This window comes from Colletotrichum fructicola, assembly GCF_000319635.2.
Source record: "Colletotrichum fructicola Nara gc5 chromosome Unknown KSG_Nara_v1_contig04, whole genome shotgun sequence".
Taxonomy (NCBI): Eukaryota; Fungi; Ascomycota; class Sordariomycetes; order Glomerellales; family Glomerellaceae; genus Colletotrichum; species Colletotrichum fructicola.
Window position 1 is genome coordinate 1614335 of NW_027094054.1, and position 24540 is coordinate 1638874.

The following is a 24540-nucleotide window of genomic DNA, read 5'->3' on the forward strand; positions in this document are numbered from 1 at the left end:
AACTGAGAAACAGCTTCAGGAAGGTCTCCTTGAAGGTAAGGAGTAGCTGGCGTATTTTCCTTAGGAAAAGCTATTCTCCAGACCGATTCGTAGCGACGCCATTCACTATTTCCTCTCACCTTTCGTGACAATTGTCTTCTTTGGTCCTCTGAGATACCCCGAGGGTCACTGCTGCTAACCACATCACAAGATCGCTCAACAATGTGTGAGTCTCGTTTTGCAGCAGTTTCGAACGTATTCTTGCAGGCAGGGCAATAGAATGGCTGTCTATGCCGATACCAGAGGTGATCTATAAGATCCGTCGTCGTCTTCAATTGTGCGTGCTTGGCGCAATCTAGATGCGCACTCGGACTCGTAAGATAGAAAGGACAGGCAAGCTGTCGAGTGAACTTTTTGGCTGCTGGTTTCGCCGGTACCTTCTCTCGTCGCAGGACTGTGAAGCGTTTCTGGGAGGCATGCTGGTGCCCCACATATTGGCGACTGGGCTCAGGAGTTTTATCCTTCCATCGCCTGTATCGATCCAGAGCGAAGCGAACAACGCTATTTCTTTGTTCCAGAAGAAGGTTGTCGCATAGAGAGCGATGAGCTGAAGCTTTCTGCTCTACTGGGACGTTTGAAACATCCTTAGGACTAGCACGGCAGCTCTGGTGGTCACTCGGCTTTTCAACTTCTATCAGACACGCCGAAAAGATGCGAATATCAGACCCTGGCCGTATTGTATTAGCTCATCAACACGATTGATAGACTGAGAATCATGGCTACCTCCGCCGTCTCCCTCCAAATTTCTGATGAAATTGAGATTAGGCTGCAGCATTATCGAGCGGTCACGCAATGCTGCCCCGCATGCATATGTTGTGTTGCTGACCGTCAAAGCCGACAGTTTGCTTGAATTTTCGACCTTCAGTCAATCACCCATATCGTCAGCTTGAAGACCTTTTAAAAGATGACGAACTGCGTATGAAGAGAATTGACTCACGTCGCAGCAGACTTTGCGTTTCGGAATAAGCCAAATGACTGAGGCTGAAGGGGGACTAAGATGGTTTTGCGCGCCTGATACATTGCTTGCCACAGTCATCGTTCCCAAGTCGCGATCAGAATACAAAGTACTTTCCACTGATTTCCCTGTGCCTGAATACACCCCAGTTGTTGACTTAGCTGGCTGAGTCTCGTGAGGGCGGGAACCCCCGAAGAATACAACTATCGTAGGTTTCTCATTATCCTGGCGAATGTTACGTTGCCTAGGAACCATGGTGCCTTGGCGCTTGGAGTCAGAAGCTGCGTGATTGCAGCTGTCTTGATGACGAACCTGTTCGTTCATAGTGAGCTACTTCTTTCTTTGTAATCGGACTTGAACAGAGCCGTATGCTTACATTCACACGGTTCTGATGGAGGTCTTTCCATGTTTCTTCGTCGCATGCGAAGTGAGTTGAGTCCATTCGAGTCTGTTGACAGACTAATGGCAGTAATTTTGATGTGGTGAATCTTTCCCCTCTCAAATGCCACTTTGAGTCGAAGATTTGGACGACAGGGCAGTAGGTGAGTGCCTTTCTCGACCAAGGTCGTGCCAAGAATTCACTTATCTCAGTAGCGGTCGGGTTGATTTCAGATCCGACGCAGGAAAGGTCTGGTAAGTAGGCAAAGCAGACACTCGCTGTCCGATACCATCTTTCAAATGTGTCCACACACTGTGCTAGTTCGGATCGCGATGGTTTGTCTGTACAGCAGGATTCAGACCACAGATACCCAATTCCTTGCGCTCGAGCAAGGTCCGAGGTCTTCTGGAGATGCCGCCAGGCAGCCGTGTTGCGTATCATCTGAGATCCTCTCCCGTCTTGAAAGACTTCCTCGTCGCGATCCCACGCGTCCGACAGTATCGCAAACGCCGGGTTCGGTCTACCACTCCAAGATTCGAACTCCATGGTAGTAGTATTCAATAGCCACATCTCAACAACCTATTGGGTGAGTATCAAGTTTCGATTTCAGAAATGCTTTACTCACCAGTAGTCAACGGTTCGCACAAGTCAAGTCGATGCAATCTCACGTAAATTGGTAGCAATGAATGAAATCTACGTCCCTTTCGGAGCCATGTGGGAATAAGACAATAATAAGTCGTCAGATCAGCCTTGTTCTGTTGAGGCTATGGATAACACATGAACAGGCTGAGAGTCAAGTGCTTTTCCTGACATGCATCCATGTCATCCTACTAGCGCCACACGCACATTTGTGCCGTGGCGATGAATGTCGTCAAGGCCCCTTGTCCAACCAAATTGCGAGGCGAGCAAGCACACATTGTGGACGTCCAATGACATACACCATACCACAGCTTTTGGCTTATTTAGGTGCACGCAGGCGATCCCGAAGCTGAGATCTTGATGCAAGGCGTCTTTGCAAATGCATGGTTCTGCGCGGAATCCGAGACTCGTAATTGAGGCAAGATTGGCTGGGCCAAAAATTGTGAACAGACTCACGATTGCGATTGAAGACGGTTCCATCAGTCATTGGTACGACGCCAGGTTCACCCAAGACCGAAGCATGCCTGGTATTAGAAGGCTCATTGCGAAAACGCAGGTTTGTGACAGACGCATCTCAGGCTCAGACGTTGGAGGAAAGAAGTGGGCATCATTGATCAGAGCAATGAAATTAAGCAGAATTCTTACTGAAAGCCTGCAAGCTTAGATGCCTGGGCCATAGACCGCCAGGGCAAACCTGAATTGCCTTGCTTGGTGCCTATTGTTGCCTGCTATCCCAAACAAATGCCTTGGAAAATGAACTTTGCAAATGAAGAGGTCGGCTGACAGTTTAGATTGGCAAACTCGCCTCGACATCTTGCCCTCTAGTTTCTTCAGTTTCCGTCGCGTCAGCGAGAAGCGTGACTCGGAGAATCTCACGAGGCGATCTCACCAGTGTATGTGACTACGATGCCGGGCAGTCATAATGTCATTTGACACGAGACAGACAATGCAAACAATGCTGCAGGCACTCTTTGTGTCTGAACTCTCACGTGAGGTCTGCTTTGCGAACGTGGTGACTGTGGACTGACGAAACTGACACTTAGGCAGCAGTAAGGCCGACTTGAAACAACGGTCTGGGGCCAGTTCATAGGCGTCATACTAGCTGCTAAAATGTCGTGCCCAAAATACCCCATAAGTGAGCCCTGCGGTGTTGATAGGCCATCGAGTCGCAGCTTCGAAGATGAAGCGGCGCGATCTAGAAATATGAGTCGCTTGAATTATGGTGGGGCTGCCTGTCAGGCGGTCTTGAGTTTTGTATCTCGCCTTTCAGTACACTAATTCATAGCATGTCAAGAGATAAACTTGAATAATATTCTGGACAGGACAGTGTCGAAAACTATGTGACGTCGCGTGTGAGTACGAGTTGCTAGTACGAGTTGCTGGTAATGTGAGGAACAATCCCTTATCTTTTGTGATGAGCACCTACGGCCGTTAGATACGACAGGATATCTTGCTCCCTGCTCCGACAATGTCCTTCATGCGCAACATCATGTTTTCCCATTGGTATCCGCTTAGCTTCACAAAACTATCGACAGCCGAGCCAATCACAGCAGCGGAGAAGGCAAGCCGTGGGGGGATCATGCCAATCAGTCCCAACCCTCAGATCGACCAAGCAGAACCAGGCCGAGTAAAAGTTATTGGGATTACATATGAAGTAATGTCTTCGGATAACTCTGAACTCAGACAGCTCTGAATATGAGTCGATGTAAATCTCGTAGCAAACAGACATTGATTGATAAAGACCAGTGTCAGTCATGTTAAATATGGCCAGCAGTAACGTCATCAGCGAAGCTTCTTAATTGAACTTGATTGCATGCTTCACGACCAGTTCTTTCTGGCCGACAGACTCTAGGGTAACCACTCGATTCTCCGGGATTTCGGACTCAAGACGACCTACCTAGCTACGAAAGTTGTGGTTCATCTTTCTTCCGTTGCACTCAATCACTTTGTTACTATAACAAACGAAGAGGACCGCAGTTTCCAAAAGGCATATTGACAGAGGTGTGAAGAAGAGAACCTCCAGCCCTCTGAAAGATCCCGTTACTAGCCTGCTTACCTATGTCTACTCAGATTTGAACATCGTTTTAGGTGTGTATTCCCGGTGATATTTAAAGACACTGACGGATCTCGTCTACCATGTCATACGTTTTCTACTTATGAGGCTACGGCGTTTTGTACACCCTCTCGTTCACACCCCATTGCAACCTTTCATTTGTCACGTCTCCGTGGTTTGTTTTGGGCACATGGATACAAATCGACGACAAATGGACGCTTACTGCGAGTGATATCTTGGGGTGTGGATCGGGCGCCAGGGTGTTGATAATTAGAGGACTTCAAGAAGAGGTAAAGAGCCAAAAGCTGTATATTTATCCCAAACAATCCTGTTATCCTGTCTTGACATGACTACTGACATGTCGGCAAATCAGGAGCCTTGACACTCAAGAAATTTGAAAAACAAAATGGAACTCAAACCATTCCACAGAACACATTGCTAATTACGAGGAAGTTTAGCTACATACCGCAGCTCGAATTGCTTAACACTTCTTCGATATGAGACCGATGTAACAGCTCCCAATCAATGCTACAGTGAGCGTTCATATCATTGGATGCATGTGGCCTGCCCATTTGTGGGAGACACGTGTGTGGAAGACACATTCGTGGAAACACATTTGTGGCAGGCACAACTGTGGCCGAAAGAACAGCCCAACTATTTAATTCATTGAAGTCGTCATCAACTTTTCGTTTGGTTATATCTCCTCCATAACTAGTCCACAGTCGTAGAAAGTCGCTAAGTTCCACTCTTCACTTGTTCATTATTATCAACAAGAACCATTCATTTCAAAAGTCATGCCTCCGAGCAACTCAACTCTTCTGTCCGATTTCCAACGCCGGGATAACAGCCAAGAGTAAGTAGGGTACCACAGCAAAAATCATCATTGTTTTTCACTCTTTGTCTCGATATTCAACTTGATCTTGACTCACCATTTACCAGTAGAAACCGGTCCACTCAACTTGCCAGACTCAACTTGTGGCACAATGAACAATCACCGCCGTTCACAGCCCGCCTGATCAGCGGCGCATCAATTGAGCAGAAAGCCTCAGGAGTCAGGGTTCAGCTAGCGCAGTTCGATCAAGTATTCAAGAGAGTTAGCAAGTGAATTGAATCCATGGGAAGTATACTATTCAGCTTAAAACTACTTTTAACTAATATTTCAGTTAGAAGTTCTCGAAATCTATATTTAGTAAGAACATAACTAGGTAGATATGAGAGAAGGGCAAAATCATAGTGGCAGTGGTATTAAGCTTTTGATCTTTTGCTACTAGTGTTTACGCGAACCTTCGTATATTGTTCTAGACACTGGCACAATCCGGGCAACTTTTAGTTACGTATTTCTTGTCATGTGTATAATCTTACAGAATGTATAGAAATGCTAGGTTAAATGTGACAATCAAGCCCGTGGATTTATTTTTCCCGATATATCTATGCATACTAGGTACCTCCGAGCACCTGCATGTAGAGAAGGGAAGCTCCCTTCGTCTTCTTGGTGATATGGCTCATAGCAGAGCAATATGTTAATGAAAAAGGCCAACTCAACCGAAGATAGCGGGAGATCTTTTGCAAAAATTTCACGTCCTCACCTTTCTTGCTTTAGTACTCTAAATGGGGTATTTGGTGGACTTTCTGAAGCCGTCTTTGGGTCTCTCGTGATCTGTTTGGGCTCGTGCTGAAGGAAGGGACACCAACGCTAGGTCTCTTGGCCCCTTGTCCCTGTCACGACCTGTCTTACACCCATGAAAACCTGTTGTCCCTGATCTCTTGCCCAACTACCTGGACTAGCGGAGGTATGCCTGAACGGGCTCCGGCTGCAAGGAGGTATCTCGCTGGGGTGGTGTACCTGTTTCCATCACAAAATCGACCACGTCCCGTACCGACACAATCGTGCCCATGCACAACCGGTGGTGCCCGGCGTCGGGGAGTCAAATATGTGGCATTTCGCAAATTTGACGATTTTTGATGAGTCATACCATGGTTTCTTCGCTCCCTAGACACCTCAGGTATAAATGAACGTAGCTTTGCATCTCTTCTTCACTTGTAATCCTGCACTTCTACCGGGAGCAAACTCAGACATGCCTTAAAGCCAGACATCATCCACAGCTCTTTCTGGTTCTAAGCTTGGCTGCACCGGTCACAATTAACAGTTTGCAAGATGAGCTGTTTGTACGTAATCGCCTTCCCCCAACAATGCGTTCCTCTGCAGGTTGCTCTATTCCTTGTCTTGATATCTACGAAAATTTGCTCAACACATGCATATTTACAAATGTCTTTTCAATTGCCAACAATGACATCCCTTTCAGTAGCGGTTTGCAAGCGGGCAAGGGCTGCAACGAAAGCGAAATATCACGTAAACACTACCAAAACACCGATGTTGTCTCCGTAGAGTGCCAGGGTGATCAGTATAGCAGCTAGAACACCACCCTCATCGCACAAGTTGGGAAAGAAAGAGCACAGGGAAAGTAAAAATCATTTGACATGATTGAAAAAGGAAAACTATCCGCCAGATCTGAACAATACGAGGCCAAAAAGAAGATGAAGGAAAATAGAGACAAACATCATTGATGGTATATGTTGAAGTACTGTCGCCGGATAACAAAGCCTCCGTCATCAGAAACTTGTCAACAATAATTATCCCACTCAAAGCCTTCCCACAAGTGATGGTCCAGACATAACCGTTGGATTATCGATTCCTCCCCTTGGATACTTGAATCATTTAGGTCGGCGATCCCTGCGAGAATGGGAGGACTCGTTTCTTGTCCATGAAGTGTGAAGAAATCCGATGACGGAATACGATTGTGCGTGGGCTCAGGTAGTTCTCCACTGGATGTTGGTTCCGTCACCACCAAACCGGCTTCTCGTCGGGAAAAGGCGCGAGGGTGAGCTGTGGCGGGGTCCGCATCGTCTCTGAGTAAGCCAATGAAACGATTCGCTACTGTTTCCGAGGCTGCCGTCGATGTGACCAACTTCTCATTGACAAGTGCAACGTCGAAAGATTGAGGTCGATCAGACACGCGCCGGATAACGTGGTCAGTTAGCTCGTCAATGAGGCCCTGTGCGTATGGCGTTTTCGGGGGGTGTGCCTTGGGGAAGATGATGCCCCATGCCACACTCCATCGCTTTCGATCGGACATGTTTCTTCCTTTGGTCTTCTTTTCAATGTGGGTCATTTGGGCTTCGCCAATCTGATCAGGAATACTGGGTGTCCCTGGGACGCAATAATCGTGACTGCTGACATCATTATCGGATGGCGCCTCAAACTCCTCAAAAGAGGGGCGGTAGTGCTTCCTTCTGAGATGTTGTTTCACATGAGCCCACGTCTGATATGCGGCTTTGACGCAGTCCTGATGCTGGGCAAGATCGTTTTTGAAGAAGGGGCATGCAAGACGGGCATGCGATACAGGGGATGACTTCAATCGCTTGCCAGCCTTAGGCCGGCTGACATCTGGATCGCCGCCACCGAGCTCATTGTCACTAGTAGATCTTTCTCTCTTGAGTCCAAGGAGCTGCGTGGTAGCGCCAGGGGTAGTTGGGGACCCCATGGTGGGTGGGTGGGTGGGTCCGGTTGGCAAAGGTACTATGTAATCTTTGTGATAAGTGACAGGGGGGTGGAACGGCAATAGGTATGACCTTGGGAAAACCTGCGGCACTCGTTAGCATTTCATGACACTTCGGGTTACCCGAGATGATTGGAACAAACCCAAAGATGCACTGTAGAGACATGCGCTCAGTGCTGAGATGAATTTGGCCTGACGGTTTTGGGTTTGTGGAAGCTAGATTCAATTGTTGCTGTTGAACTTCATGGAAGATAGAAGGCGTTTCTACTTGAGCTCATTTGTATCCGTTGGCTCACAATATCCGTTAAAATAGAATGAACTGCTCGCCACATTTGTGTCCAACGATGACAGCCGCGTCTGAACCCCTGCCGCGGATGCAGGACTAGGCGAGTGAAACCCTCACCGTTCGGTGTGTTATTGGACGAGAACCTGGACTCAGACCTCAAGACCTCCACTTGGGAGGGGCAATACGTACCCGCATGTGACTGCGCTGCGGAAGGTACATCTACTGGAGCTCGCCCGACCTACGCTGCCATATCACCATCAGCCGGCAGCTGGCGAACTCTTACTGTCCAAGTGAGATGAAGCAGAGGAGGTTTAGAGAGCGGTGATTAATAGTTGTCACGCCTTGAACTATAACTTCAGAAGATTTTTCTTTATCTGCCCTTTGTTTCTCTGATTACATCTAGGGACAGCCTACTAGCACTAAAGAAGGAATGTTTATTAAACGACTCACTTAAACTAACTTATTTCTAGTAGTATATCTTAGAAATCTTACAACGTACACATACTAGCAGGTGATTGTCTAATCTCTTATGCCCCCTTTGAATACCTTCAGACTGATTTATGTATCTATAACATCGTTTAAAACTATCGCCTAGTTGTTAGTATTATGAAAAATGCTACACCCACGAACGTGCGCGGCCACACGTGTGTATTGCACATCTGTGGTTGAAGGTTGGTTGAGAAATTATTTAAACACATTATCCTTCCTTAAGCAAAATCAAACTGTTCCTACTTTCTCTGCCCAGCTGGCTTAAAACTGAAAGGAAGAAAAGGCCGAACTGCATATATCTCTATACCCTGACCATTGCGACAAATGCAACCAAAGCAAACATCTAATATCATGTCGAAAAGCCTGACGCCTTCTATGGCCGTTTCCCGCAATCAAACTGTCGACGTGGAGTAAGTACCTGGGATCATCCAGACATATCTAACTGGTTCACGATTATATATATATGCTAAAGGCTTTCGTTGCTTGTAGTAATGCAACTGAACAGCGGGACCTTCGATCCACCCAATTACGATCATGGAATCGGTATCTTTCACCTCTTACATCTCGCCTGCTCAATGGTGTTCAAAATGATGGAAAGTCGACTCTAGTCAAAGATCAGCTAGCACAGTTTGATTATTCTTTCAATCAGCAAGCATGAAATGTACGGTTCTTGTTTGAGGAATGCTTTCACAAATATGGACTCAGGGTTGGAGTTTGTGAATATGTCGACCGTTAAAGGGATTTAAGACCACAAATGTATATAGGGGCATTGGAGCAAGATCTGGAAACGCTCGAAGACTCCTCCATAGGTGAACCGCAATCATATTACATTATCTGTCAGCATACAGCCCCCTGCGTGATATTCTTATCGGCGAAAATCCAGAGTTTCGAGTATCTCATCGACTGCTGCATAACGCCAGTATAAACGCGTGCGAGGTACCGCTAATAAAGTATTATTCTGATTAATCAACACTTTTTTTAGGCGAATCAGAAAATTCAATAAGACTAGAATTAGAGAAAATCTAGGTACTTGATGTACTGGCGTTATGCAGTAGTCGATGGGATAGTAACCCAGTATACATGTCCTAGCTAAGTTTAGAACTTGTAACATGTAGCTCTTCGTAATCCCACTAAATATTAGTGACGAGGGTATCTGCTCACATGTACTGCGTACCTGCTTAATTGTAGGCGTTGGGCTCGTCATTAGGCCTGATTGGTGTTCACTTTTGTAAGTCATCCTTGGCCTGGCGCCCGCACGGCTGGGGGTTAAAATTTGCTCCTTCGTCGTCCAGTCGCGAAAAGATGATTATGAAGATTCTCAAGACACATTCCCGGGTTGTGAATTCATCCTAGTAGCCCCCTTGCCCACCGAAACCGACATGCAGACCAACGCACATCGAGGCTCGCACTCAAACCACACGAATCGACCCATCCCCACTGTATTAATGAATGAAGCCTAAAGGTTAGACTTCTATTGTATGGTTCAAAGGACCTCTGGTATGGGGGTGTGATTTCAAGCCACGACTTTTCCTTTTTTCTTTTTTTTTTTGTCCCTCCTTGACTTCACACACGAACACACTCCAAGGATGAATCTAACCACTGAGTACGGTATAATGTAGTATTTTGCTCTCGAGCCATCTCAAATCACACAGCATTGTGTCGGCGCTTCGCATTCTGATTCAAGGGATTGTTGAAAAAGTTGAATCAAACAAGCGCTATCAAGACCGATGACAGGGACTTTACTGTCAATTCTATTAAGCTGAAAGGCGGCGAGATGTGCGACGTAATCTTCAATCCAGACTTCAAGCCAGGCGGTCGCATGGATCAGTTTAGTAACATTTCATCTAACTACGTCCCGAGCATGGAGTTCATCATCGAACTTGCCTGGGAATTTGTAAGCAAAAAGACAGTCCATAATTCTAATTTCTAAAACATGGAGTCAAGCGAAGTTTTTGCGTGCCTTGTCTTTATGCAGCGCCACAAGCAACCTACATACCTATCCCATCAAGTGCTACATGACGCCATTATAAGAGTATGCGGGGTATTGCGAATCCAATATTATTCCAGTTAATCGATACTTTTTTTAAGCGAATTATAATATTCAGTTAGGCTAGAATTAGAGAAATTGTAGTACCTCAATGTACTGGCGTTATGCAGCACTTAGTGGGATAGATACTTTCACGCATTTTCACTTTGTGGTTGGTTTGGACACGTCAGCTCCTTATACAACAGATCCCCTAAATAATTACTATGTTCTCTACCTCTGTTTCGTCCCTCGATTTAAATCTTCAGGCTATATTCTTGTAGAATGCGCACAAATTAGACGCTGTCTTTCTTCCCTTCTAACCTTTCTTCTTCGCAGTTTTCCGCCTGGAGGCGCACCTTGTTGACTGCCGTATGACTCTCACGGGGAAATATTCGAGGGCCAGAATGGCCTGGGAGAGAAACCACGAGCGTCAACTGGCTTTCATCAACCATGGCCACGGTCGTCTTGACTTGGCATGTGAAGAGGTGTTGGTGAAGTAAACGAAAATGGTGACATTGGGAGGTTTTCAATGCTTTTCGCTGCATGAACACATAGCAATTGATTGAGATACAGTATAAGAACTCGCCATTCAACAAAATTGCCCAAAGCCGCCAGGATCTGTTTCTGGCAGAGCTTCCTCGCTGACGAGCACTAGGAGAATTGCTCATCTAATTGTGTAAAATTCAACATGCCGCCGACCGGCTAGGTGTAGGCAACATCATAAATACCATCATGATGCTCCAACAAATATATCCGATGAGAGAGCAGTCCTTGCGGACTTGGAAAGGTTTGGAAAAAGGGGCAGGTAATTTCATGATGTGCTCCCTCAAATCGTGGCCTGTGAAAACCATGTCAGAGGCCTTAGGTGCATGGTTCATGTCGTGATTCAGTAAGTCCTCGTGGGCCCGTGAAGTTGGTCCCTACTTCCACGTACTCAACTCAGGAGTCGGGGGAAATATAGGCAATTTCCGTGGAACATCGGAAGTAAGGAGGGCCGTTCTGAGCCGAAGTAGGTGACCGGCATCTCTTGGTCGTGGCTGCAGGGCGACGTGGGCCCATATCCTCCCACCAGATTAGAATCCCGTCCAACGGGGTGGACACCAAGACCTTTCCGCGGCAGGTGAACTATGTACAAGGCTGCAGTGCTATTCTATGACCACTCTGTCAATTTCGTGCGCTATTGATCTGGTCCTTGTGCCGTAGGCGGAAAGCCAGCAGCATGGGAGTTTGCTGAAAGTTGTGGTAGCTTTGTGCCTGCTGGGGTTGAGGTGCACCCTCGAAAGCTGGCTCCCGCATGGCATCCAGAACCAATCCGTTCTTGAAGAAAGGTTCCATGAGTGACCAGAAGGGTCGGTGGAACACCCACTTTTGCGAGGTTAGTGTCTGATCAAGAGAAGTACAAGAGATTGAAAACTTACTAGTGGCTCTGGCTGTCCACGTACGGCCTCACTCTTTGACGGTGGGACGTTAAGATACTTTGGAATCTTGATGTAGGTGCTTAGCTGCTGCTTGCCGGTGTTGGGATCCTCGTAAATCTCCATGCCGCGATGGCCGGCCGGTTTTGAGAATGCGGGGTGAAGGTCAACGACCACGACACTGTCAGATGTCAGTAGATATTATGTGTTCTGCAGTCGAGAATGCTAACCGTCCACCGGGCTTCAGCATTAGTGGCAGAGCCTTAGCGACCGGATCTAGTGAAGGTAGAGATTTCAGTGTTGTGCTGATGGTTATGATGTCAAATCGCCTGTTCGCAGCTACTTAGCAGGTGGATGCAGCGGTGTTGGGAGAGATAGAATTACTCTTGTTTCTTCATGTAGGCGGCCATTTCATCGTAATTCATAAGATCGATTTTGCCATAATCGATTTTGCCTTTGAGCTTCTCTCGTTTACTACGCTCGCGGCCTTTGTCAAGCATGGCTTCTGAGAAGTCAAGGCCGGTCACATGGGCACCCTTTTTCGCGAACATGCGCGCAATTATACCGCTGCAAAATGGCAAGGTCAGCTTGCTTGCGCGTTTCGCGCGTCGCAATTTCAATTTCAGCTGCTCACCTCCCTGCGCCCAGATCAAGGACGGTCTCGCCCTCTTTCCAGGCGGCCAGGTCGTCAGTAGTCTTGGTTTCAGTTGCGAGCTCCCACACGACAGGCAGCAGACACTGGGTGAACATATCGCTGCCGTCGTCTTCACCGGCAGTGTGAAAGGTCTCCCACTCGTTAGCAATATTGTCCCAGGCCTGCAGGTTGTCTCTGGCGTAGGCGGCCTGGTCTGCCTGGGAGACGTTTGCGCCGTTGACGAGCACCGGCTGGGCCATGACGGCGGTCTTCTCCGACTCTCTCGGGGCGGCGTTGGTGGGTTCTATGGTAATGTGAGAGGATGGATGGGGGGAAGAGGGTCGCGATGAGGAAAACAGGGAGCGCAAGAAATGCTGCATGAAGCGTACCCCTCTTCGCGGTTTGCTCCTTGTTGGCAGCGATTTCCTGGGCACGTCAGCAAACGGAAGCGGGTGTGGATATTTCATCAGGCTCTGAAGCGGCGACGCACGGTAGATGTATTCGTATCGCGAGAGAGCTGTCGGTTGAAGATGTGTTGTTCGGAGTCACATCAAGGCAGCACCAGCACCGTAAATGGAAAAAAGACGATGACTGACTGCCCGGATGGGATTCCCCACTAAGGTAGGTGAGAATTGAAGGCAGCTGCGACTCTGCGAGTGGCTTGACGGGGATGTTGGAAGTTGGAAGGCTGACACCGAGGCAGCTTCCTGTCCATTGTATAAGGTACGTGCACAGCCCCCAAGTCAGGTGTCTGGCTCGCTAGCGCCGCAGCGGCTCGACTCCTCGAGCTCAAGTCAGCACTGACTGCATGCACTGCGCCTACTTTGTGACTCGCCAGGGCAGCCGCCCCGGCCGTGCCTGCCAATGGAAATCGAATGGCACTCGACTTGCGCTGCCCTCTCATGTGGAAGGCACGAGCTGCCATGCAGTATGCCCTTCCACGCCCACCCGCAGCGACACAAGCATATTCGACAGATATAGCTAGCTCAACTGCTGGCGGACTGCAGTAATTATGGTCGGTGAATGACCCCGATTTTCTCCAATTCTGCTCAACCACAAAATTCACTATTGGCTGTAAAAAAAAGTGTCGATTCTCGCATAGGATCTCGTTGGCCAAACCCCGCACCCTCATGTACTGTAGTCCACCAGCAGTTGATGGGATAGCTGATTAGCTCAACAGCTCAACTGCTCTTGCTGCTGATCACGGTATCTACGGCATCGTCCAAGACTTTCCATGCAGCCCCAAGCCCCACCTCTGCAGTCTCACACTGCATCAAGCAGAAGCTCGTCGGCCAGCGCACACCAAGCCCACCATGCCTGAGGCACCGTCAAGACTATGGCTCCTCGCTCTGCCGTCGCCTCATTATCTGCTTCGTTCGTCTCCTCTATTAATACCGCGCCATCACTAGTGTCAGGTCTCCCGTGCTAGCCTCCAGGATGGTTCAGATGTTTTCCACCGCCAGTCCGGCCCGCTCCAAGGAAATGGATTTCGAAAATCCTCCACCAGACGGCCCTTCCGCCAAGGCTCAGGGCATCAACTATGAACTTCTCTGCCGGGAGATCAATGACCTAGAACCTCACGAGAAAAAACAGTGGAAGGACTGGAAAGAGAAAGAATTTGCCATTCTGCCTCATACCGATGCCGCTGGGAACACATACTACATTGGCGATCTCTACGAAGGCGTCAAGTGCAAAACACAGTGGGAAATCAAAGAGTCCGTCTGTTTACTCTTTGAAATGAGAGTGCTTTCACTGACGCTCCGCCTCGCAGGCCAAAGCCGTACCTGAAATTTATCAAGAGTCTTTCGCAGACATTGCCCCATCTGGCTTATCTGGGCTACTGGATGGAAGTCACCGCTGCACCGCCCAAGTGGAAATATCTGCAGTGTTTCCCAGGGAAGGAACGAGGCCATAGAGAAGAGCGAGCAAAGCGGTCTCATGTTTGCGTCGTCGACTACACGGGCAACCAGGCCAAGAAATCACTGGACTTCGTCAACGACGTACCCGGGCTGGAACGCTTCCTCCATCATCAACCGCAAACCTCCACGACTGCTCAAATTAGGCTCATCGTTGCCGAGGATCTCTCCCGTGATCTTGTCGAGTTGCTGGGCTCCTTCTACGATATTGATCCTCAGTTCTTCCAGTCACACATTGACGACTATCTGTACCATAATCCCCGTGACCCGTGGGTAGAGCTTCCCAGCCTGGATGTCGATGCCCGTCGACGCAACCATTTCACTTTGCAGTACCTGCGAGCTCGATACTTTGAGAACGAGGCAGAGTTCAAAACAGCCGAGTACGACAGCGGCATGTTCAATGTATTGCGGCGCATCGATAGCGATAGGAGCCGGGAACGTTTGAAAGGCGGTCTGCTGGCCAAGACTGGTGACAGCATCACCTTGACACGATCCAAAACTTCGCTGTGGTGGAAGCCACGCAAGGATGCGTCTGAGCCCGTCACAGGTTTGTTCGATTGGTTGCCCTGCGTCAGGTAAAGACTAACCACCCCTACAGCCATCTTGCTTGTCGATCCTACAGTCTCCAGTGGTAAGCCTGTATGGGGCGGCTATCGTCCATTCCAGCAGACTCCCTCCATGAAGACATGGCTGGAGAATGGAACCCAGCCTGTCGATGCACCTCCACTAGGAACTTTGTACGAGGACGTCGTGTATTGGAGTCAGCGCATGACTGCCCACGAGCTCGATCTGGTGCGCAAAGACGTGCGCAACATCGCCCTCGGAATGTATCGCTTGGTCATCGTTGACTGGCTGCGGGCCCTAAAATATGTCACGACCACCCTCACTAAGATCGAGTGGGAATTCGAGAAGCCTCACTGGGATGACAACTTCAGCAACATCGATAACATCCTCAAGAAGCTATCCCCATGGCGTCGTAACATTGGCTACTACCAGGCCATGATCAGCGAGGCCATAGCGCGCCTCTTTCCTCCGGAGATTCACGCACCTATCCGGGGGATGCAACCTAGCGGCGCCATCATTGAGATGGATAACCGACCTCCTCAGCCTATCGCGGAAGAGGACAACCACGGCATCAGAGCTCTTTGGACGGATTTCAGGAATGTGAAGCAGCAGATGAACGAAAGCCAAGCTCGCATCCGCACGATCGAGAACATCGCCATGAACGGTATCAACGCCGAGGAAGCCAGACGAGCAGTGAAGCAAAATGGGAACCTGACCCGACTCACTGGCCTAGCGACCATCTTCATCCCGCTCAACTTCACCTCCAGCTTCCTCAGCATCTCCCCGGACTTCTCCGCGGCCAAGATGAGCTTCTGGCTCTTCTTTGCCATTGGCATTCCTCTGACGCTGGGTGCGCTCTTGATCGTCGACCTGTCGCACCCGAAGGGAAAGGGATTCTTGGTAAAGAAATGCGGACAGTTGAGGGAGAAATTTGCAAGCAAGAAATTTGACGAGCCGATCCTCCCGACCAGCAACGACACACTACCACCGCGACCGAAACCACCAAGACAGTCGACCATCGAATGGTTCCATTGGTTTGGAAAGCTGAATGATAAACGAAATTGACGATAATGACGAAAAGCATTCTGTATACACAAACACACTTAGCGGGCATCAGCTTAGCGTTGGCATTCAAGCATATCATGATTATGTTCTTGAGCAAGTAATGATGATGACCGGACGATATTTACGAGATATGAAACCAAAGATTTTCAGCACCCAAGACATAGGGAATGGAGTTTTTATATATAATTGTCAACATAGAATACCTTCACACAGTATCATCTTACCTGTATTTCTGACATCTGCACTAGTCCCACTCAGTCAAGCAGCATTACGTATTCCACTTTCTCTATAAGAGAGAGGCGCGCTTCCCACTGGAACATTTGTGTTAGCGTTCTGGTGATGTGGAAGGAGTGAGGTGAGGAGGTGGAAAAGATGCAGCAAGGTGCACAACGTAGCGTAGATTTATGGATGCCACAAAGCAGGGTCAACATGCACCCCGTTTGACTCGTCGTCAATTGTCGTCTGAGAGCCTTCCGGCAAGGGGAGTCATAATGAAAAGACGTGGAGGAGTCAGGCGACTGGGATACGAGCAGCTTTCGGCGGAAATGCAAGGCATAAGCCGAGGGCATATTTGTGCTGGGGCCAATATCACCCGGACCCTTCGCCCAAAAGTGTCTGTGGCTCCTGGCCGCGTTCAGTACAATATCGTTGTTGGGCGACCAAGGACTGCGGGGCGGCGGCCTTCGCCAAAGGCAACCAGCGAAAACGAGGTTCCGAGGCAGAAGTCGGCATTCAGACCGAAAGTGTCATAATCTCAAGACCAAATCGAGAACGAAAGTGGGATGAAGGAATAATGAGGTGTCAAGGCGGGGTCAGCTGGATCGTCAGCAGGCTGTATGCGAACCACTAGGCGCAAGTGGTCGAGAAACTGACCTGTCAGCCAGTGCACCCTCCAAGGTTTTGTCCTACATAAGATTGGCCCTCTTAATCTTAGCCAATCATACTTCAATACGTTCACACCATATATTTGCCCTTTGAAACTGCGCATCAGTAATCCCGTGACCAGTCGAATGACGGTTGTCATCGCGATGGCGTAGCTGGACTTATCCGGAAACGTCGCTTGTCCTTTTTCCCGGCTGAACTGACTCCTCTGTAAGTGGCCTCTCAACTGATTCACTCCGCTTACCTTCAGCTCTCTCTTTGGCAAATATAATTTCATCGGCTGAAATGGACATATAAAGCTGGAGAACGCTTGAGATTGCCATCTGTTCGCTGAAGGCTAAGCCGCGTAGAGCCATAAGCACGAGGCTGGCCCTTGGCCGGGGCCAGTCATACACTCACTCTCACGGCAGCCCTTACACCAATGGTATCGCTGCGTGAAAGCGCAGTGTGTCAGAATTACAAAGCTTCGAACGCCTCAGCCGAAAGAAAATGCAGAATTATGTGCTTGCATACAAAGATGGTATTTTATTCGTGGTTGCCTGCTGTTAGCTCCTGTAGTTGTGTGAAGTAGACTGATGAATGTGCTAGAATGGGCCTCCAGATGACGAATTTTTAAGAATCAGGCTGGGCTCTCGTGAGGGCAAATCAACAATGTGAAGTACCAGGCCAGGCGAATTTCTGAAATACCTTGAGCGCAGTTGCCACACTTAGAACGAGAATCCAGGTGCTGCCGACGTCGACTGGAGCACGCGTTAAGTTGGGATGGTAAAACGTGAGATGTGGACACATTAGCCATGTTTTACATGTTGTTCACAGCTTGTCAACCAATTACACTATACAGCCGCTTAATCCGGGTTAAGCTGGCACCTTGAAGCTTTCCCTGAAGTTTCGTAGCAGACGTACATAGACTAGACACGGAGGTAACTGTGATAACGTTTAAGGAAAAAGTGTTAGATCTTAGTATTTCACGTTCGAGAAGAATCGCTTCAAGAGAACATGGCTTTGAGATTGACTGGAAATTTGATCCTTGCCATTCCTTGATTGTCGTCGTGTCTTGTGGATTAGCAGTTTGGAGAATCAGTCATCACAATAATTCATAGTAGCTTGAATGATGTGTCCTGAAAACCTGGGCGTTGGCTAGTTTATCGAGGCTCAAATCTATAAGCTTTGTGGGGATGCTCGGCTCAAATTCGCATTGTGCGACTTTGGCTATGACCTTTCCGCGTTACGGGCTTTTCACGGCAGCGGAGAGAAAAAGTCAAAAACGCTTCGGCGCAAGAAAGGGGTGCGATTTTGGGAACCGTCAGATGCACTATGCTGAATGATCAAGCAAATACCCTGCAAGACACACAAGTGATAGGACATTTGCAGATTCCCGTTTCCGCACTTCCTCAGAATAGCATTCAGATCCCAGTGACATTTTAATGTGGTTACCTTCAACATTTCTATCAACCTATTAATGACAAGGCTATATGGGGATTGACAATCATTTTGTTTCACATTAAATGGTAACATTTTGCACGACTGTCTCTCCGCGTCTGGGGAGATTTAACATAATCATGAAGTGCAGTGGGGTCGCGCCGCAGAGGACAAGATAGAGTCCATTTGTACATGGGCCCATTAATCACATCAAGTTTTCATGTACAAGATGGCGAAGGGCTCACATCGATGGCACTCCCTATAAGGCCCGCCATTGTAGAATCATGTTGACAAAGACGAAAGTTCTTCAAGGATACCCGCGATGTTACAAGATTGGAGAGCCGAGTTTGAATGTTGCATCCAAGACCTTATCTTGTGTTATACAATAATATCAATGAAAAGCAGATCTGGTTCTGTATAATCCCAAGATATTGTTGGATTTATAACATTCCTGTGGGGAGCCACCAAGTTCCTCAATATTTTAGCCAACTATCAGACGTCATCAGAACATCAGATAATTGAGTCATGGGCGTGATGATCTCTCACCTTTTCGAGGTATCCCCAGAGTAATGTTCTCCAATTTGACGCCGTAGACAACAGACCTTCAAACAAATGAGAGAACACGAAACGGACACTGATGCTTGGCCGGCAGATCGCCCCCACAAGCCGCGAAAGCTCGGTCTCGGAGACGGTGCCGTCTCGTGCCGTCCAGAGTCTGTCGCCGGAGGGACACTTTGGAACGAACCCCTTTGTGTGTTGGAGTCTTTCCCCAATGACGACAATAGTGAACCCTGACTCGCATTCCCACACTAAAACATTTTTACCCTCGTGCTGATCTCGATTGGAGTGACGCACGTTCCTGCGAGGCCAAAGCTTAATTCCCCAAGGGAGTCTAGGGTGCCCCTTACTACGGGAACTCGCTGTCCCAGTGTCTGTGTTGTCGGGCCGGAGATCGTGAACAGGTATGCATGGGCAGAGAGCGGACAATTCACCGCTGTTAAGGCTTAGCCAGCCCGTTTCCTATTACTTAATTCTTTTCTGGAACGGCATCTCCCGAGTCCTGGCGGCTTTCAGAAGACGCGGCTGTGAGAGGTTTGGGCGTTGGCGGCAATCCGGTTGCACCGGCGTCCAGTCCGATCTCCGCGCCGTCCGTCAGGTTGCAGTCGTTCAACGGCGCCATTACCCATATCCAGACCGTGCCTTGTTCTCGCGGCAGCTTCCCAGCCCCGCCTCCAGGGGAGCCTGGCATAACTGTCCGGAGATCATCGTTGCAGGCATCTCACTTGGAACGGCGTGGCGAACTCCCATGTGCCCCAAAAGCAACTGCATACTTCATTTGCCGGCCGCCAACCGGCTACAGGGAAAGTCTGTTCGATGCAGCAAGACACCACAAGAGGTAAAATTTGCCCATAAATCCTTGGCATCCAGCTAAAACGGGTTGAGTCTGAACGTTGCCCACGGACAACTTGACGCCTGCAGGGTCCAAGGTTATCCAGTTCGGCCAGCACTGACGTTCCCGAGTCGGGGATAGGGAATCTTCGACGGCGTTTGCTCTGCAGACCAGTCACTGCGCTTGTGTCGCACCCTCCATTCCACACCAACCTTCGAATAAACTCCCCCAGACTGCCACCATACGCCGGCTTGATTCCTCAGATTCTAGCGTGTCTATTCGCCATCATTGCTAGCGCGGTACAGAAGTTCCGATGAGCGGCGGTCAATGGGTTCCAGGCCTTCTTATGGACAGCCGTGCCCCAGCATTTTCGCGCCCCTCGTGGAAAAGTTTCCCTGTCCAGCAGCATTTCTCGCTCTTCTCCCTCGAGTCCCTGCGCTTCGGTCGGGGATGAAGGTGGACGTCTCGTCCAAGATCCTTCGCAATCGACTGATGATCATCGACATCTAGCTTCACGATGGCGGGAACTCTTGTTCCTCCGTGGTACGAGGAGCATCCACCCTCGGTCAACGACATGAACATCGCCAGCATGTTTTGGGGATTCACGCTTGGAGTCGGGCTATGGAGCGGGGTCAAAGGGTACCGACAGACTTTGGCGAGCTGGAGAAGGATACACCGGATCAACACGTATGTGTGGCTGATATGGTCGGAATGGATTGCGAGTATGGTTATTGGCATCATATCTTGGTGCTACCTTACGGGCAGGATTGACGCAAGGTATGCGCGGCAAATTCACACCCCAAGAAACCAAAACTGACGGCTTTCTAGCTTCGAATACTTCTTCTTCCTTCGTAAGTTCCATCGAGTACGACCGACTTCTTCGCGGCACCGTTAACGAATCGGCTCCTCCAGTCGTTCTGTGGTCTATTCAAGTTCAATGTCTGATGCAAATCATCATCAACCGTATCGCGATTCTGATACCGATTCAGTCGCATGCAAGCCGGCTGAAGTGGGGCGTCTTCGGGATCCTGCTCGCCGTCAACATCAGCGTTTTCTGCATATGGATCCCTGCGCGTCTTCAAATCAACCACACGTACATCCATGTCAACGAGATCTGGGATAGGATCGAGAAGGCAATCTTCTTGATCGTTGACGCAAGCCTAAACCTCACCTTCATCTATCTCGTCAAGTCACGCTTGATTGCCAGCGGCCTTACGAAGTACACGAGGCTATTTAACTTCAATCTTCTCATGATTGCAGTGTCCATGTCACTCGACGTGAGTACTATGCGTGTGAAACCGTAACTGAGTCAATACTTACCCAAGTGGATACAGGTCATCTTGATAGGACTCATGTCTCTTCCCAATACTCTCATGTTAGTAATCCCTCGGGTGAAATCCTTGAGTAGACACTAACTTTCTCAGCTACGCCCAATTTCATCCCCTTGCCTATCTCTTGAAACTACACATCGAGATGGGTATGGCCGACCTCATTGCCAAAGTAGTCCGCGAGTCGCACTCCATGAATGCACACCTTGAATCCAGAAGAGACAGTAACGAGGGTGCTCCCGTTCCCAACCAAAAGAAATCAATATCAAGATCAACAGAGTCAAGATCCAGGAGGTTCTCCATGCCATATCTGGGCAGTCGATTTGTCCTATCCTCACAAGAGACAGCTTCGAAGAGGAATTCAGGAGAAGATACCCATGACCCCGGCCAGCAGGAAAGCTCAGGGTCAGGGCGAATAGTGCAAACAGAGATTCCCAGGCGGCCGCGAGCCATGTCTCGTCGTCTGACGGCACCAATCGGCTTGTCCCCACTTGAGGTTGCTCGACACTCGAGCTCAAGCCAGCCAGACTCTGGTAGTACCATTGTGGACCACGAAGCGACGGAGTATGTTTGATGACCGATCCGGGCAACTCATGATACCCCAGGAGTTAAGGGCGCTGGAAAAACGTTCAAGAGCTGAACAAAGGTACTTGGTCTCGGCGGAATTTATAGGTTAATGATTTTCTGTGGCTGAATTAGTCACACTGATTGCATACGACTTGATGTGTTCCAGTGAAGGTATAGAAGTGTTGTGGTAATCTTGGCAGATGACTGGGCTAGCTGGGCTTCTTCTGTGGATATCCACTATCAGCAACCTCTCGAGCATGGGCTAGCTTGGCGATGATGATCCGCTTCACGTCCTTGAACCAGCATCTCCACCTCAAGTGGGTTCCGGCGTTGTGGCAGAGTGGTCTAATGCGCAAGACTAGAAATCTTGTTCCTTCGGGAGCGTCTGTTCGAATCAGGCCAACGTCGAGATTATATTTTTGCCCCTCATCGCAACGTGCGGAATTTTGATTCTCTACGCAACAGCACAGCGAATTTTGTCCCTAGTTACGCCCAAAGACACTAGCAGCTGCCTCACTGTAGTGGGGTCAACTATCGAATCCATGGACCAGAGTACAAGACAAAAGTGTAGTCACAATAGCGGACGTAAGATGGTGAATGAACGGAATGATGGTAAATGAGGACTCAAAGCCTGATTATGGCAGTAAGGTCTTGTACGAATAAAATCTATTGTATCTAAAGCAACTCAAATGAACATGTACGTAATTTTCTACCGATCGTCGGGGTATTGATCAACAAAATCTGTCCTCCCATCAAGCAACGCATCGGCATTGAGCCTCACACTCCACCTCACCATGTCGGTCATACTCTGATCCCTGAACCCATCACCGTGGTTTCCAATGTCACTCATTGAGTTAAGAGGACCAGCCGCGCGATGATGATGAAACAGAGCTGGCTGTGTCGTCAAGCAGTTGTGAGGCTTCCTTCCCTTAGCGCCCTCACAGAAGAACCTCAGAAGGATATCAACAGCATCACTGACATCCTTCAGAGCAACCTCTTGCAACAACTTCCTCGCGCCCTTCTGGCTGACCGCATATCCAAGTGTGCAAACACCCTCTTGCGCGTGGTGGACAGCCCTGGTGTGCTCCGGGTACTTCTCCTTGAGAGTGAAGGGGATGTTGAAGGTCCAAAGGTTCTTCTTCGGGGCGACAGTGACATCGTTTGTGTGGATGATGCGAGCCTTGGGCACCGTCTTGCTGTCCTCGAACGGGAAGTGCATGCCACAGTGTCCGATCCATAGAAGATCCCAGTCATCGCCATATGGCGAGACTTTGGGTGGAATTGTAGCGGGGAGATGCTCAAATGGGATGTCGGGTATCCTACCCAAAGTGTTGTCGGTTGGCACTGGGTAGCTTGGGTCGACGTAGGACAAAGGCGCCTCCGCCAAGGGTTGGATGAGTGCTTGCGTCGACAAGGCGAAGTCGTGTAACTGGTGCCTAATCCTGATGTCCCAGTCGACGTCATCTTCGAGGATGAGGGCAGAAGTCAAGTTGCGACGGACGATTCTATGGAATGGGTCAGCGAGGGAGTAAGTTGTCTGGGAGGACAGACGCGTCTCACTCTCCAAGCGCGTTCATGTGTCCCCGCCAGCAGCCAATGGCTCCGTTGTTGAGCTTATCGTGTTCGCTCGTCTTCGGGATAGCCTTGTCCGGCACCTTGTCCCCGGGAACACCATCGACGAACTCGATTTCCATGTCGCTCAGAGCGGCCTGTAGAAGAACACCATCTCGACGGTCTGTCCTTGATGGAAGGCCGATAACGAATACCTTTTCAAACTATTACTGTGTCAGTACAACACCCAACTCAGAGGCCAAGAGGAGACTCACACCCAATGTGCTGTTGTTAATCTTGCTCATCAAATCTGGCAAGGATGAGCTCCGCCTTTGCCGGATCTGGCCGAGGAATGGATTATGCAAGAAAAACACAAGTGTGACAAACGCTGCCCCAAGGATACAAAGATCCCTCTTGGACGTCGACCTGACGGGCATGAAATGCATCTTCATCTCTTCTCGCGAAAACAATGGGGGAAAAGAAGAAGAACGAGGAATTCCTAAAATTTTGCGCCATGGGTTCCGCGAGTGCCGGGCGCTTCTTCTTAAAAAGCAGATTTGAGCAAACAGACCGTATCAGGCATGATGGTGTGGGTTGTCAAATCTTACCCGGCGGGATGTATGGGGCCGGATCAGCCAGCCCCCAACGTCCAAATTTGCGAATAGCAGCTTTCCACTGATAGGCCACGATGCTTGGGGGGGCATAGTGTGCGGCATGGCTCTCATGCATCAACTGCGCCGGGATGCGTATCCGTAGCCCGAAGCGAACAACTTGCAGGCGAGTTCCAAATTAACGTGGAGCTAAGGGGTCCGGAGCAGAGGGAAGAAAAGGGGAATGATTTGATTGTTTGCTTTGCCTCACGGAGCTGAGTTTTGGTTGTGGTGTTGGACCTGAAGCGGTTAACGCCATCGCTTGGCAATACGAGTTTGTGTTGGTGCAAGTTGGGTTAATCTGCATGCGAAGTGGATCGCTAGACTTTCGTGATTGGACCATTAGCAGGGAGCTGAATCGCAAGCGCCGTAGCCGTTTTCCAAACCATCGGCAACGCGATAAAGCCCCCTTTGGTGGTCTATCCACTATTGAAAATCCACATTGGCTCTTTATGTTTAGTTTTAAGCTTGAATTCTCTACGAAAGTCCAGGTATCGTAAATCGAGGATATGCTATGGTCGCAGTGGGAACATCCCCCTTACAATGACCTCGGGGCAGATGGTTGCTGGCTTTTCCCAACAATGTCGGTGTCAACCCTGGCTTATCGCCGCAGGCTGCAAATTGCGCCTCGACGATCTGCGCACGTGGTTGGTCCAGTTGAGCAGGGTGTTGCTGTTTGTTGTTCCAACATGATACCAAGGAGTGGGCCGGGGTCCCGAGCTGTCGGGTTCAACTC

General features: G+C 49.1%; 6 protein-coding genes across 6 annotated transcripts; 3 read left to right on the plus strand and 3 right to left on the minus strand.

The window, feature by feature from the left end:
- Positions 1 to 4859: 4859 nt before the first annotated feature.
- On the plus strand, positions 4860 to 5170 carry CGGC5_v007279 (uncharacterized protein; the record flags this gene model as incomplete). The annotated part of the gene is made up of 2 exons (XM_066151833.1): positions 4860 to 4918; positions 5005 to 5170. 2 exons carry the CDS (start codon positions 4860 to 4862, stop codon positions 5168 to 5170), a joined length of 225 nt encoding a protein of 74 aa, XP_066008693.1.
- Positions 5171 to 6686: 1516 nt separating this feature from the next.
- CGGC5_v007280 (uncharacterized protein) lies at positions 6687 to 7788 on the minus strand (the record flags this gene model as incomplete). The annotated part of the gene is made up of 3 exons (XM_032035835.2): positions 6687 to 7642; positions 7696 to 7706; positions 7766 to 7788. The coding sequence occupies 3 exons, from the start codon at positions 7786 to 7788 to the stop codon at positions 6687 to 6689; spliced, it is 990 nt and encodes a 329-aa protein (XP_031885096.2).
- Positions 7789 to 11587: 3799 nt separating this feature from the next.
- On the minus strand, positions 11588 to 13376 carry ubiG-1 (Ubiquinone biosynthesis O-methyltransferase; the record flags this gene model as incomplete). The annotated part of the gene is made up of 8 exons (XM_066151834.1): positions 11588 to 11788; positions 11842 to 12019; positions 12069 to 12167; positions 12223 to 12405; positions 12473 to 12776; positions 12862 to 12898; positions 12963 to 12989; positions 13296 to 13376. The coding sequence occupies 8 exons, from the start codon at positions 13374 to 13376 to the stop codon at positions 11588 to 11590; spliced, it is 1110 nt and encodes a 369-aa protein (XP_066008705.1).
- Positions 13377 to 13909: 533 nt separating this feature from the next.
- Positions 13910 to 16017, plus strand: CGGC5_v007282 (uncharacterized protein; the record flags this gene model as incomplete). Its single annotated transcript, XM_032035837.1, has 3 exons — positions 13910 to 14187; positions 14244 to 14935; positions 14987 to 16017. 3 exons carry the CDS (start codon positions 13910 to 13912, stop codon positions 16015 to 16017), a joined length of 2001 nt encoding a protein of 666 aa, XP_031885094.1.
- Positions 16018 to 20225: 4208 nt separating this feature from the next.
- Positions 20226 to 21610, plus strand: CGGC5_v007283 (uncharacterized protein; the record flags this gene model as incomplete). The annotated part of the gene is made up of 5 exons (XM_032035838.1): positions 20226 to 20485; positions 20537 to 20559; positions 20621 to 20985; positions 21043 to 21083; positions 21133 to 21610. 5 exons carry the CDS (start codon positions 20226 to 20228, stop codon positions 21608 to 21610), a joined length of 1167 nt encoding a protein of 388 aa, XP_031885093.1.
- A 702-nt stretch (positions 21611 to 22312) lies between these two features.
- colgalt1-0 (Procollagen galactosyltransferase 1) lies at positions 22313 to 23858 on the minus strand (the record flags this gene model as incomplete). The annotated part of the gene is made up of 5 exons (XM_066151835.1): positions 22313 to 23108; positions 23164 to 23378; positions 23430 to 23495; positions 23542 to 23697; positions 23763 to 23858. 5 exons carry the CDS (start codon positions 23856 to 23858, stop codon positions 22313 to 22315), a joined length of 1329 nt encoding a protein of 442 aa, XP_066008701.1.
- Positions 23859 to 24540: the final 682 nt, after the last annotated feature.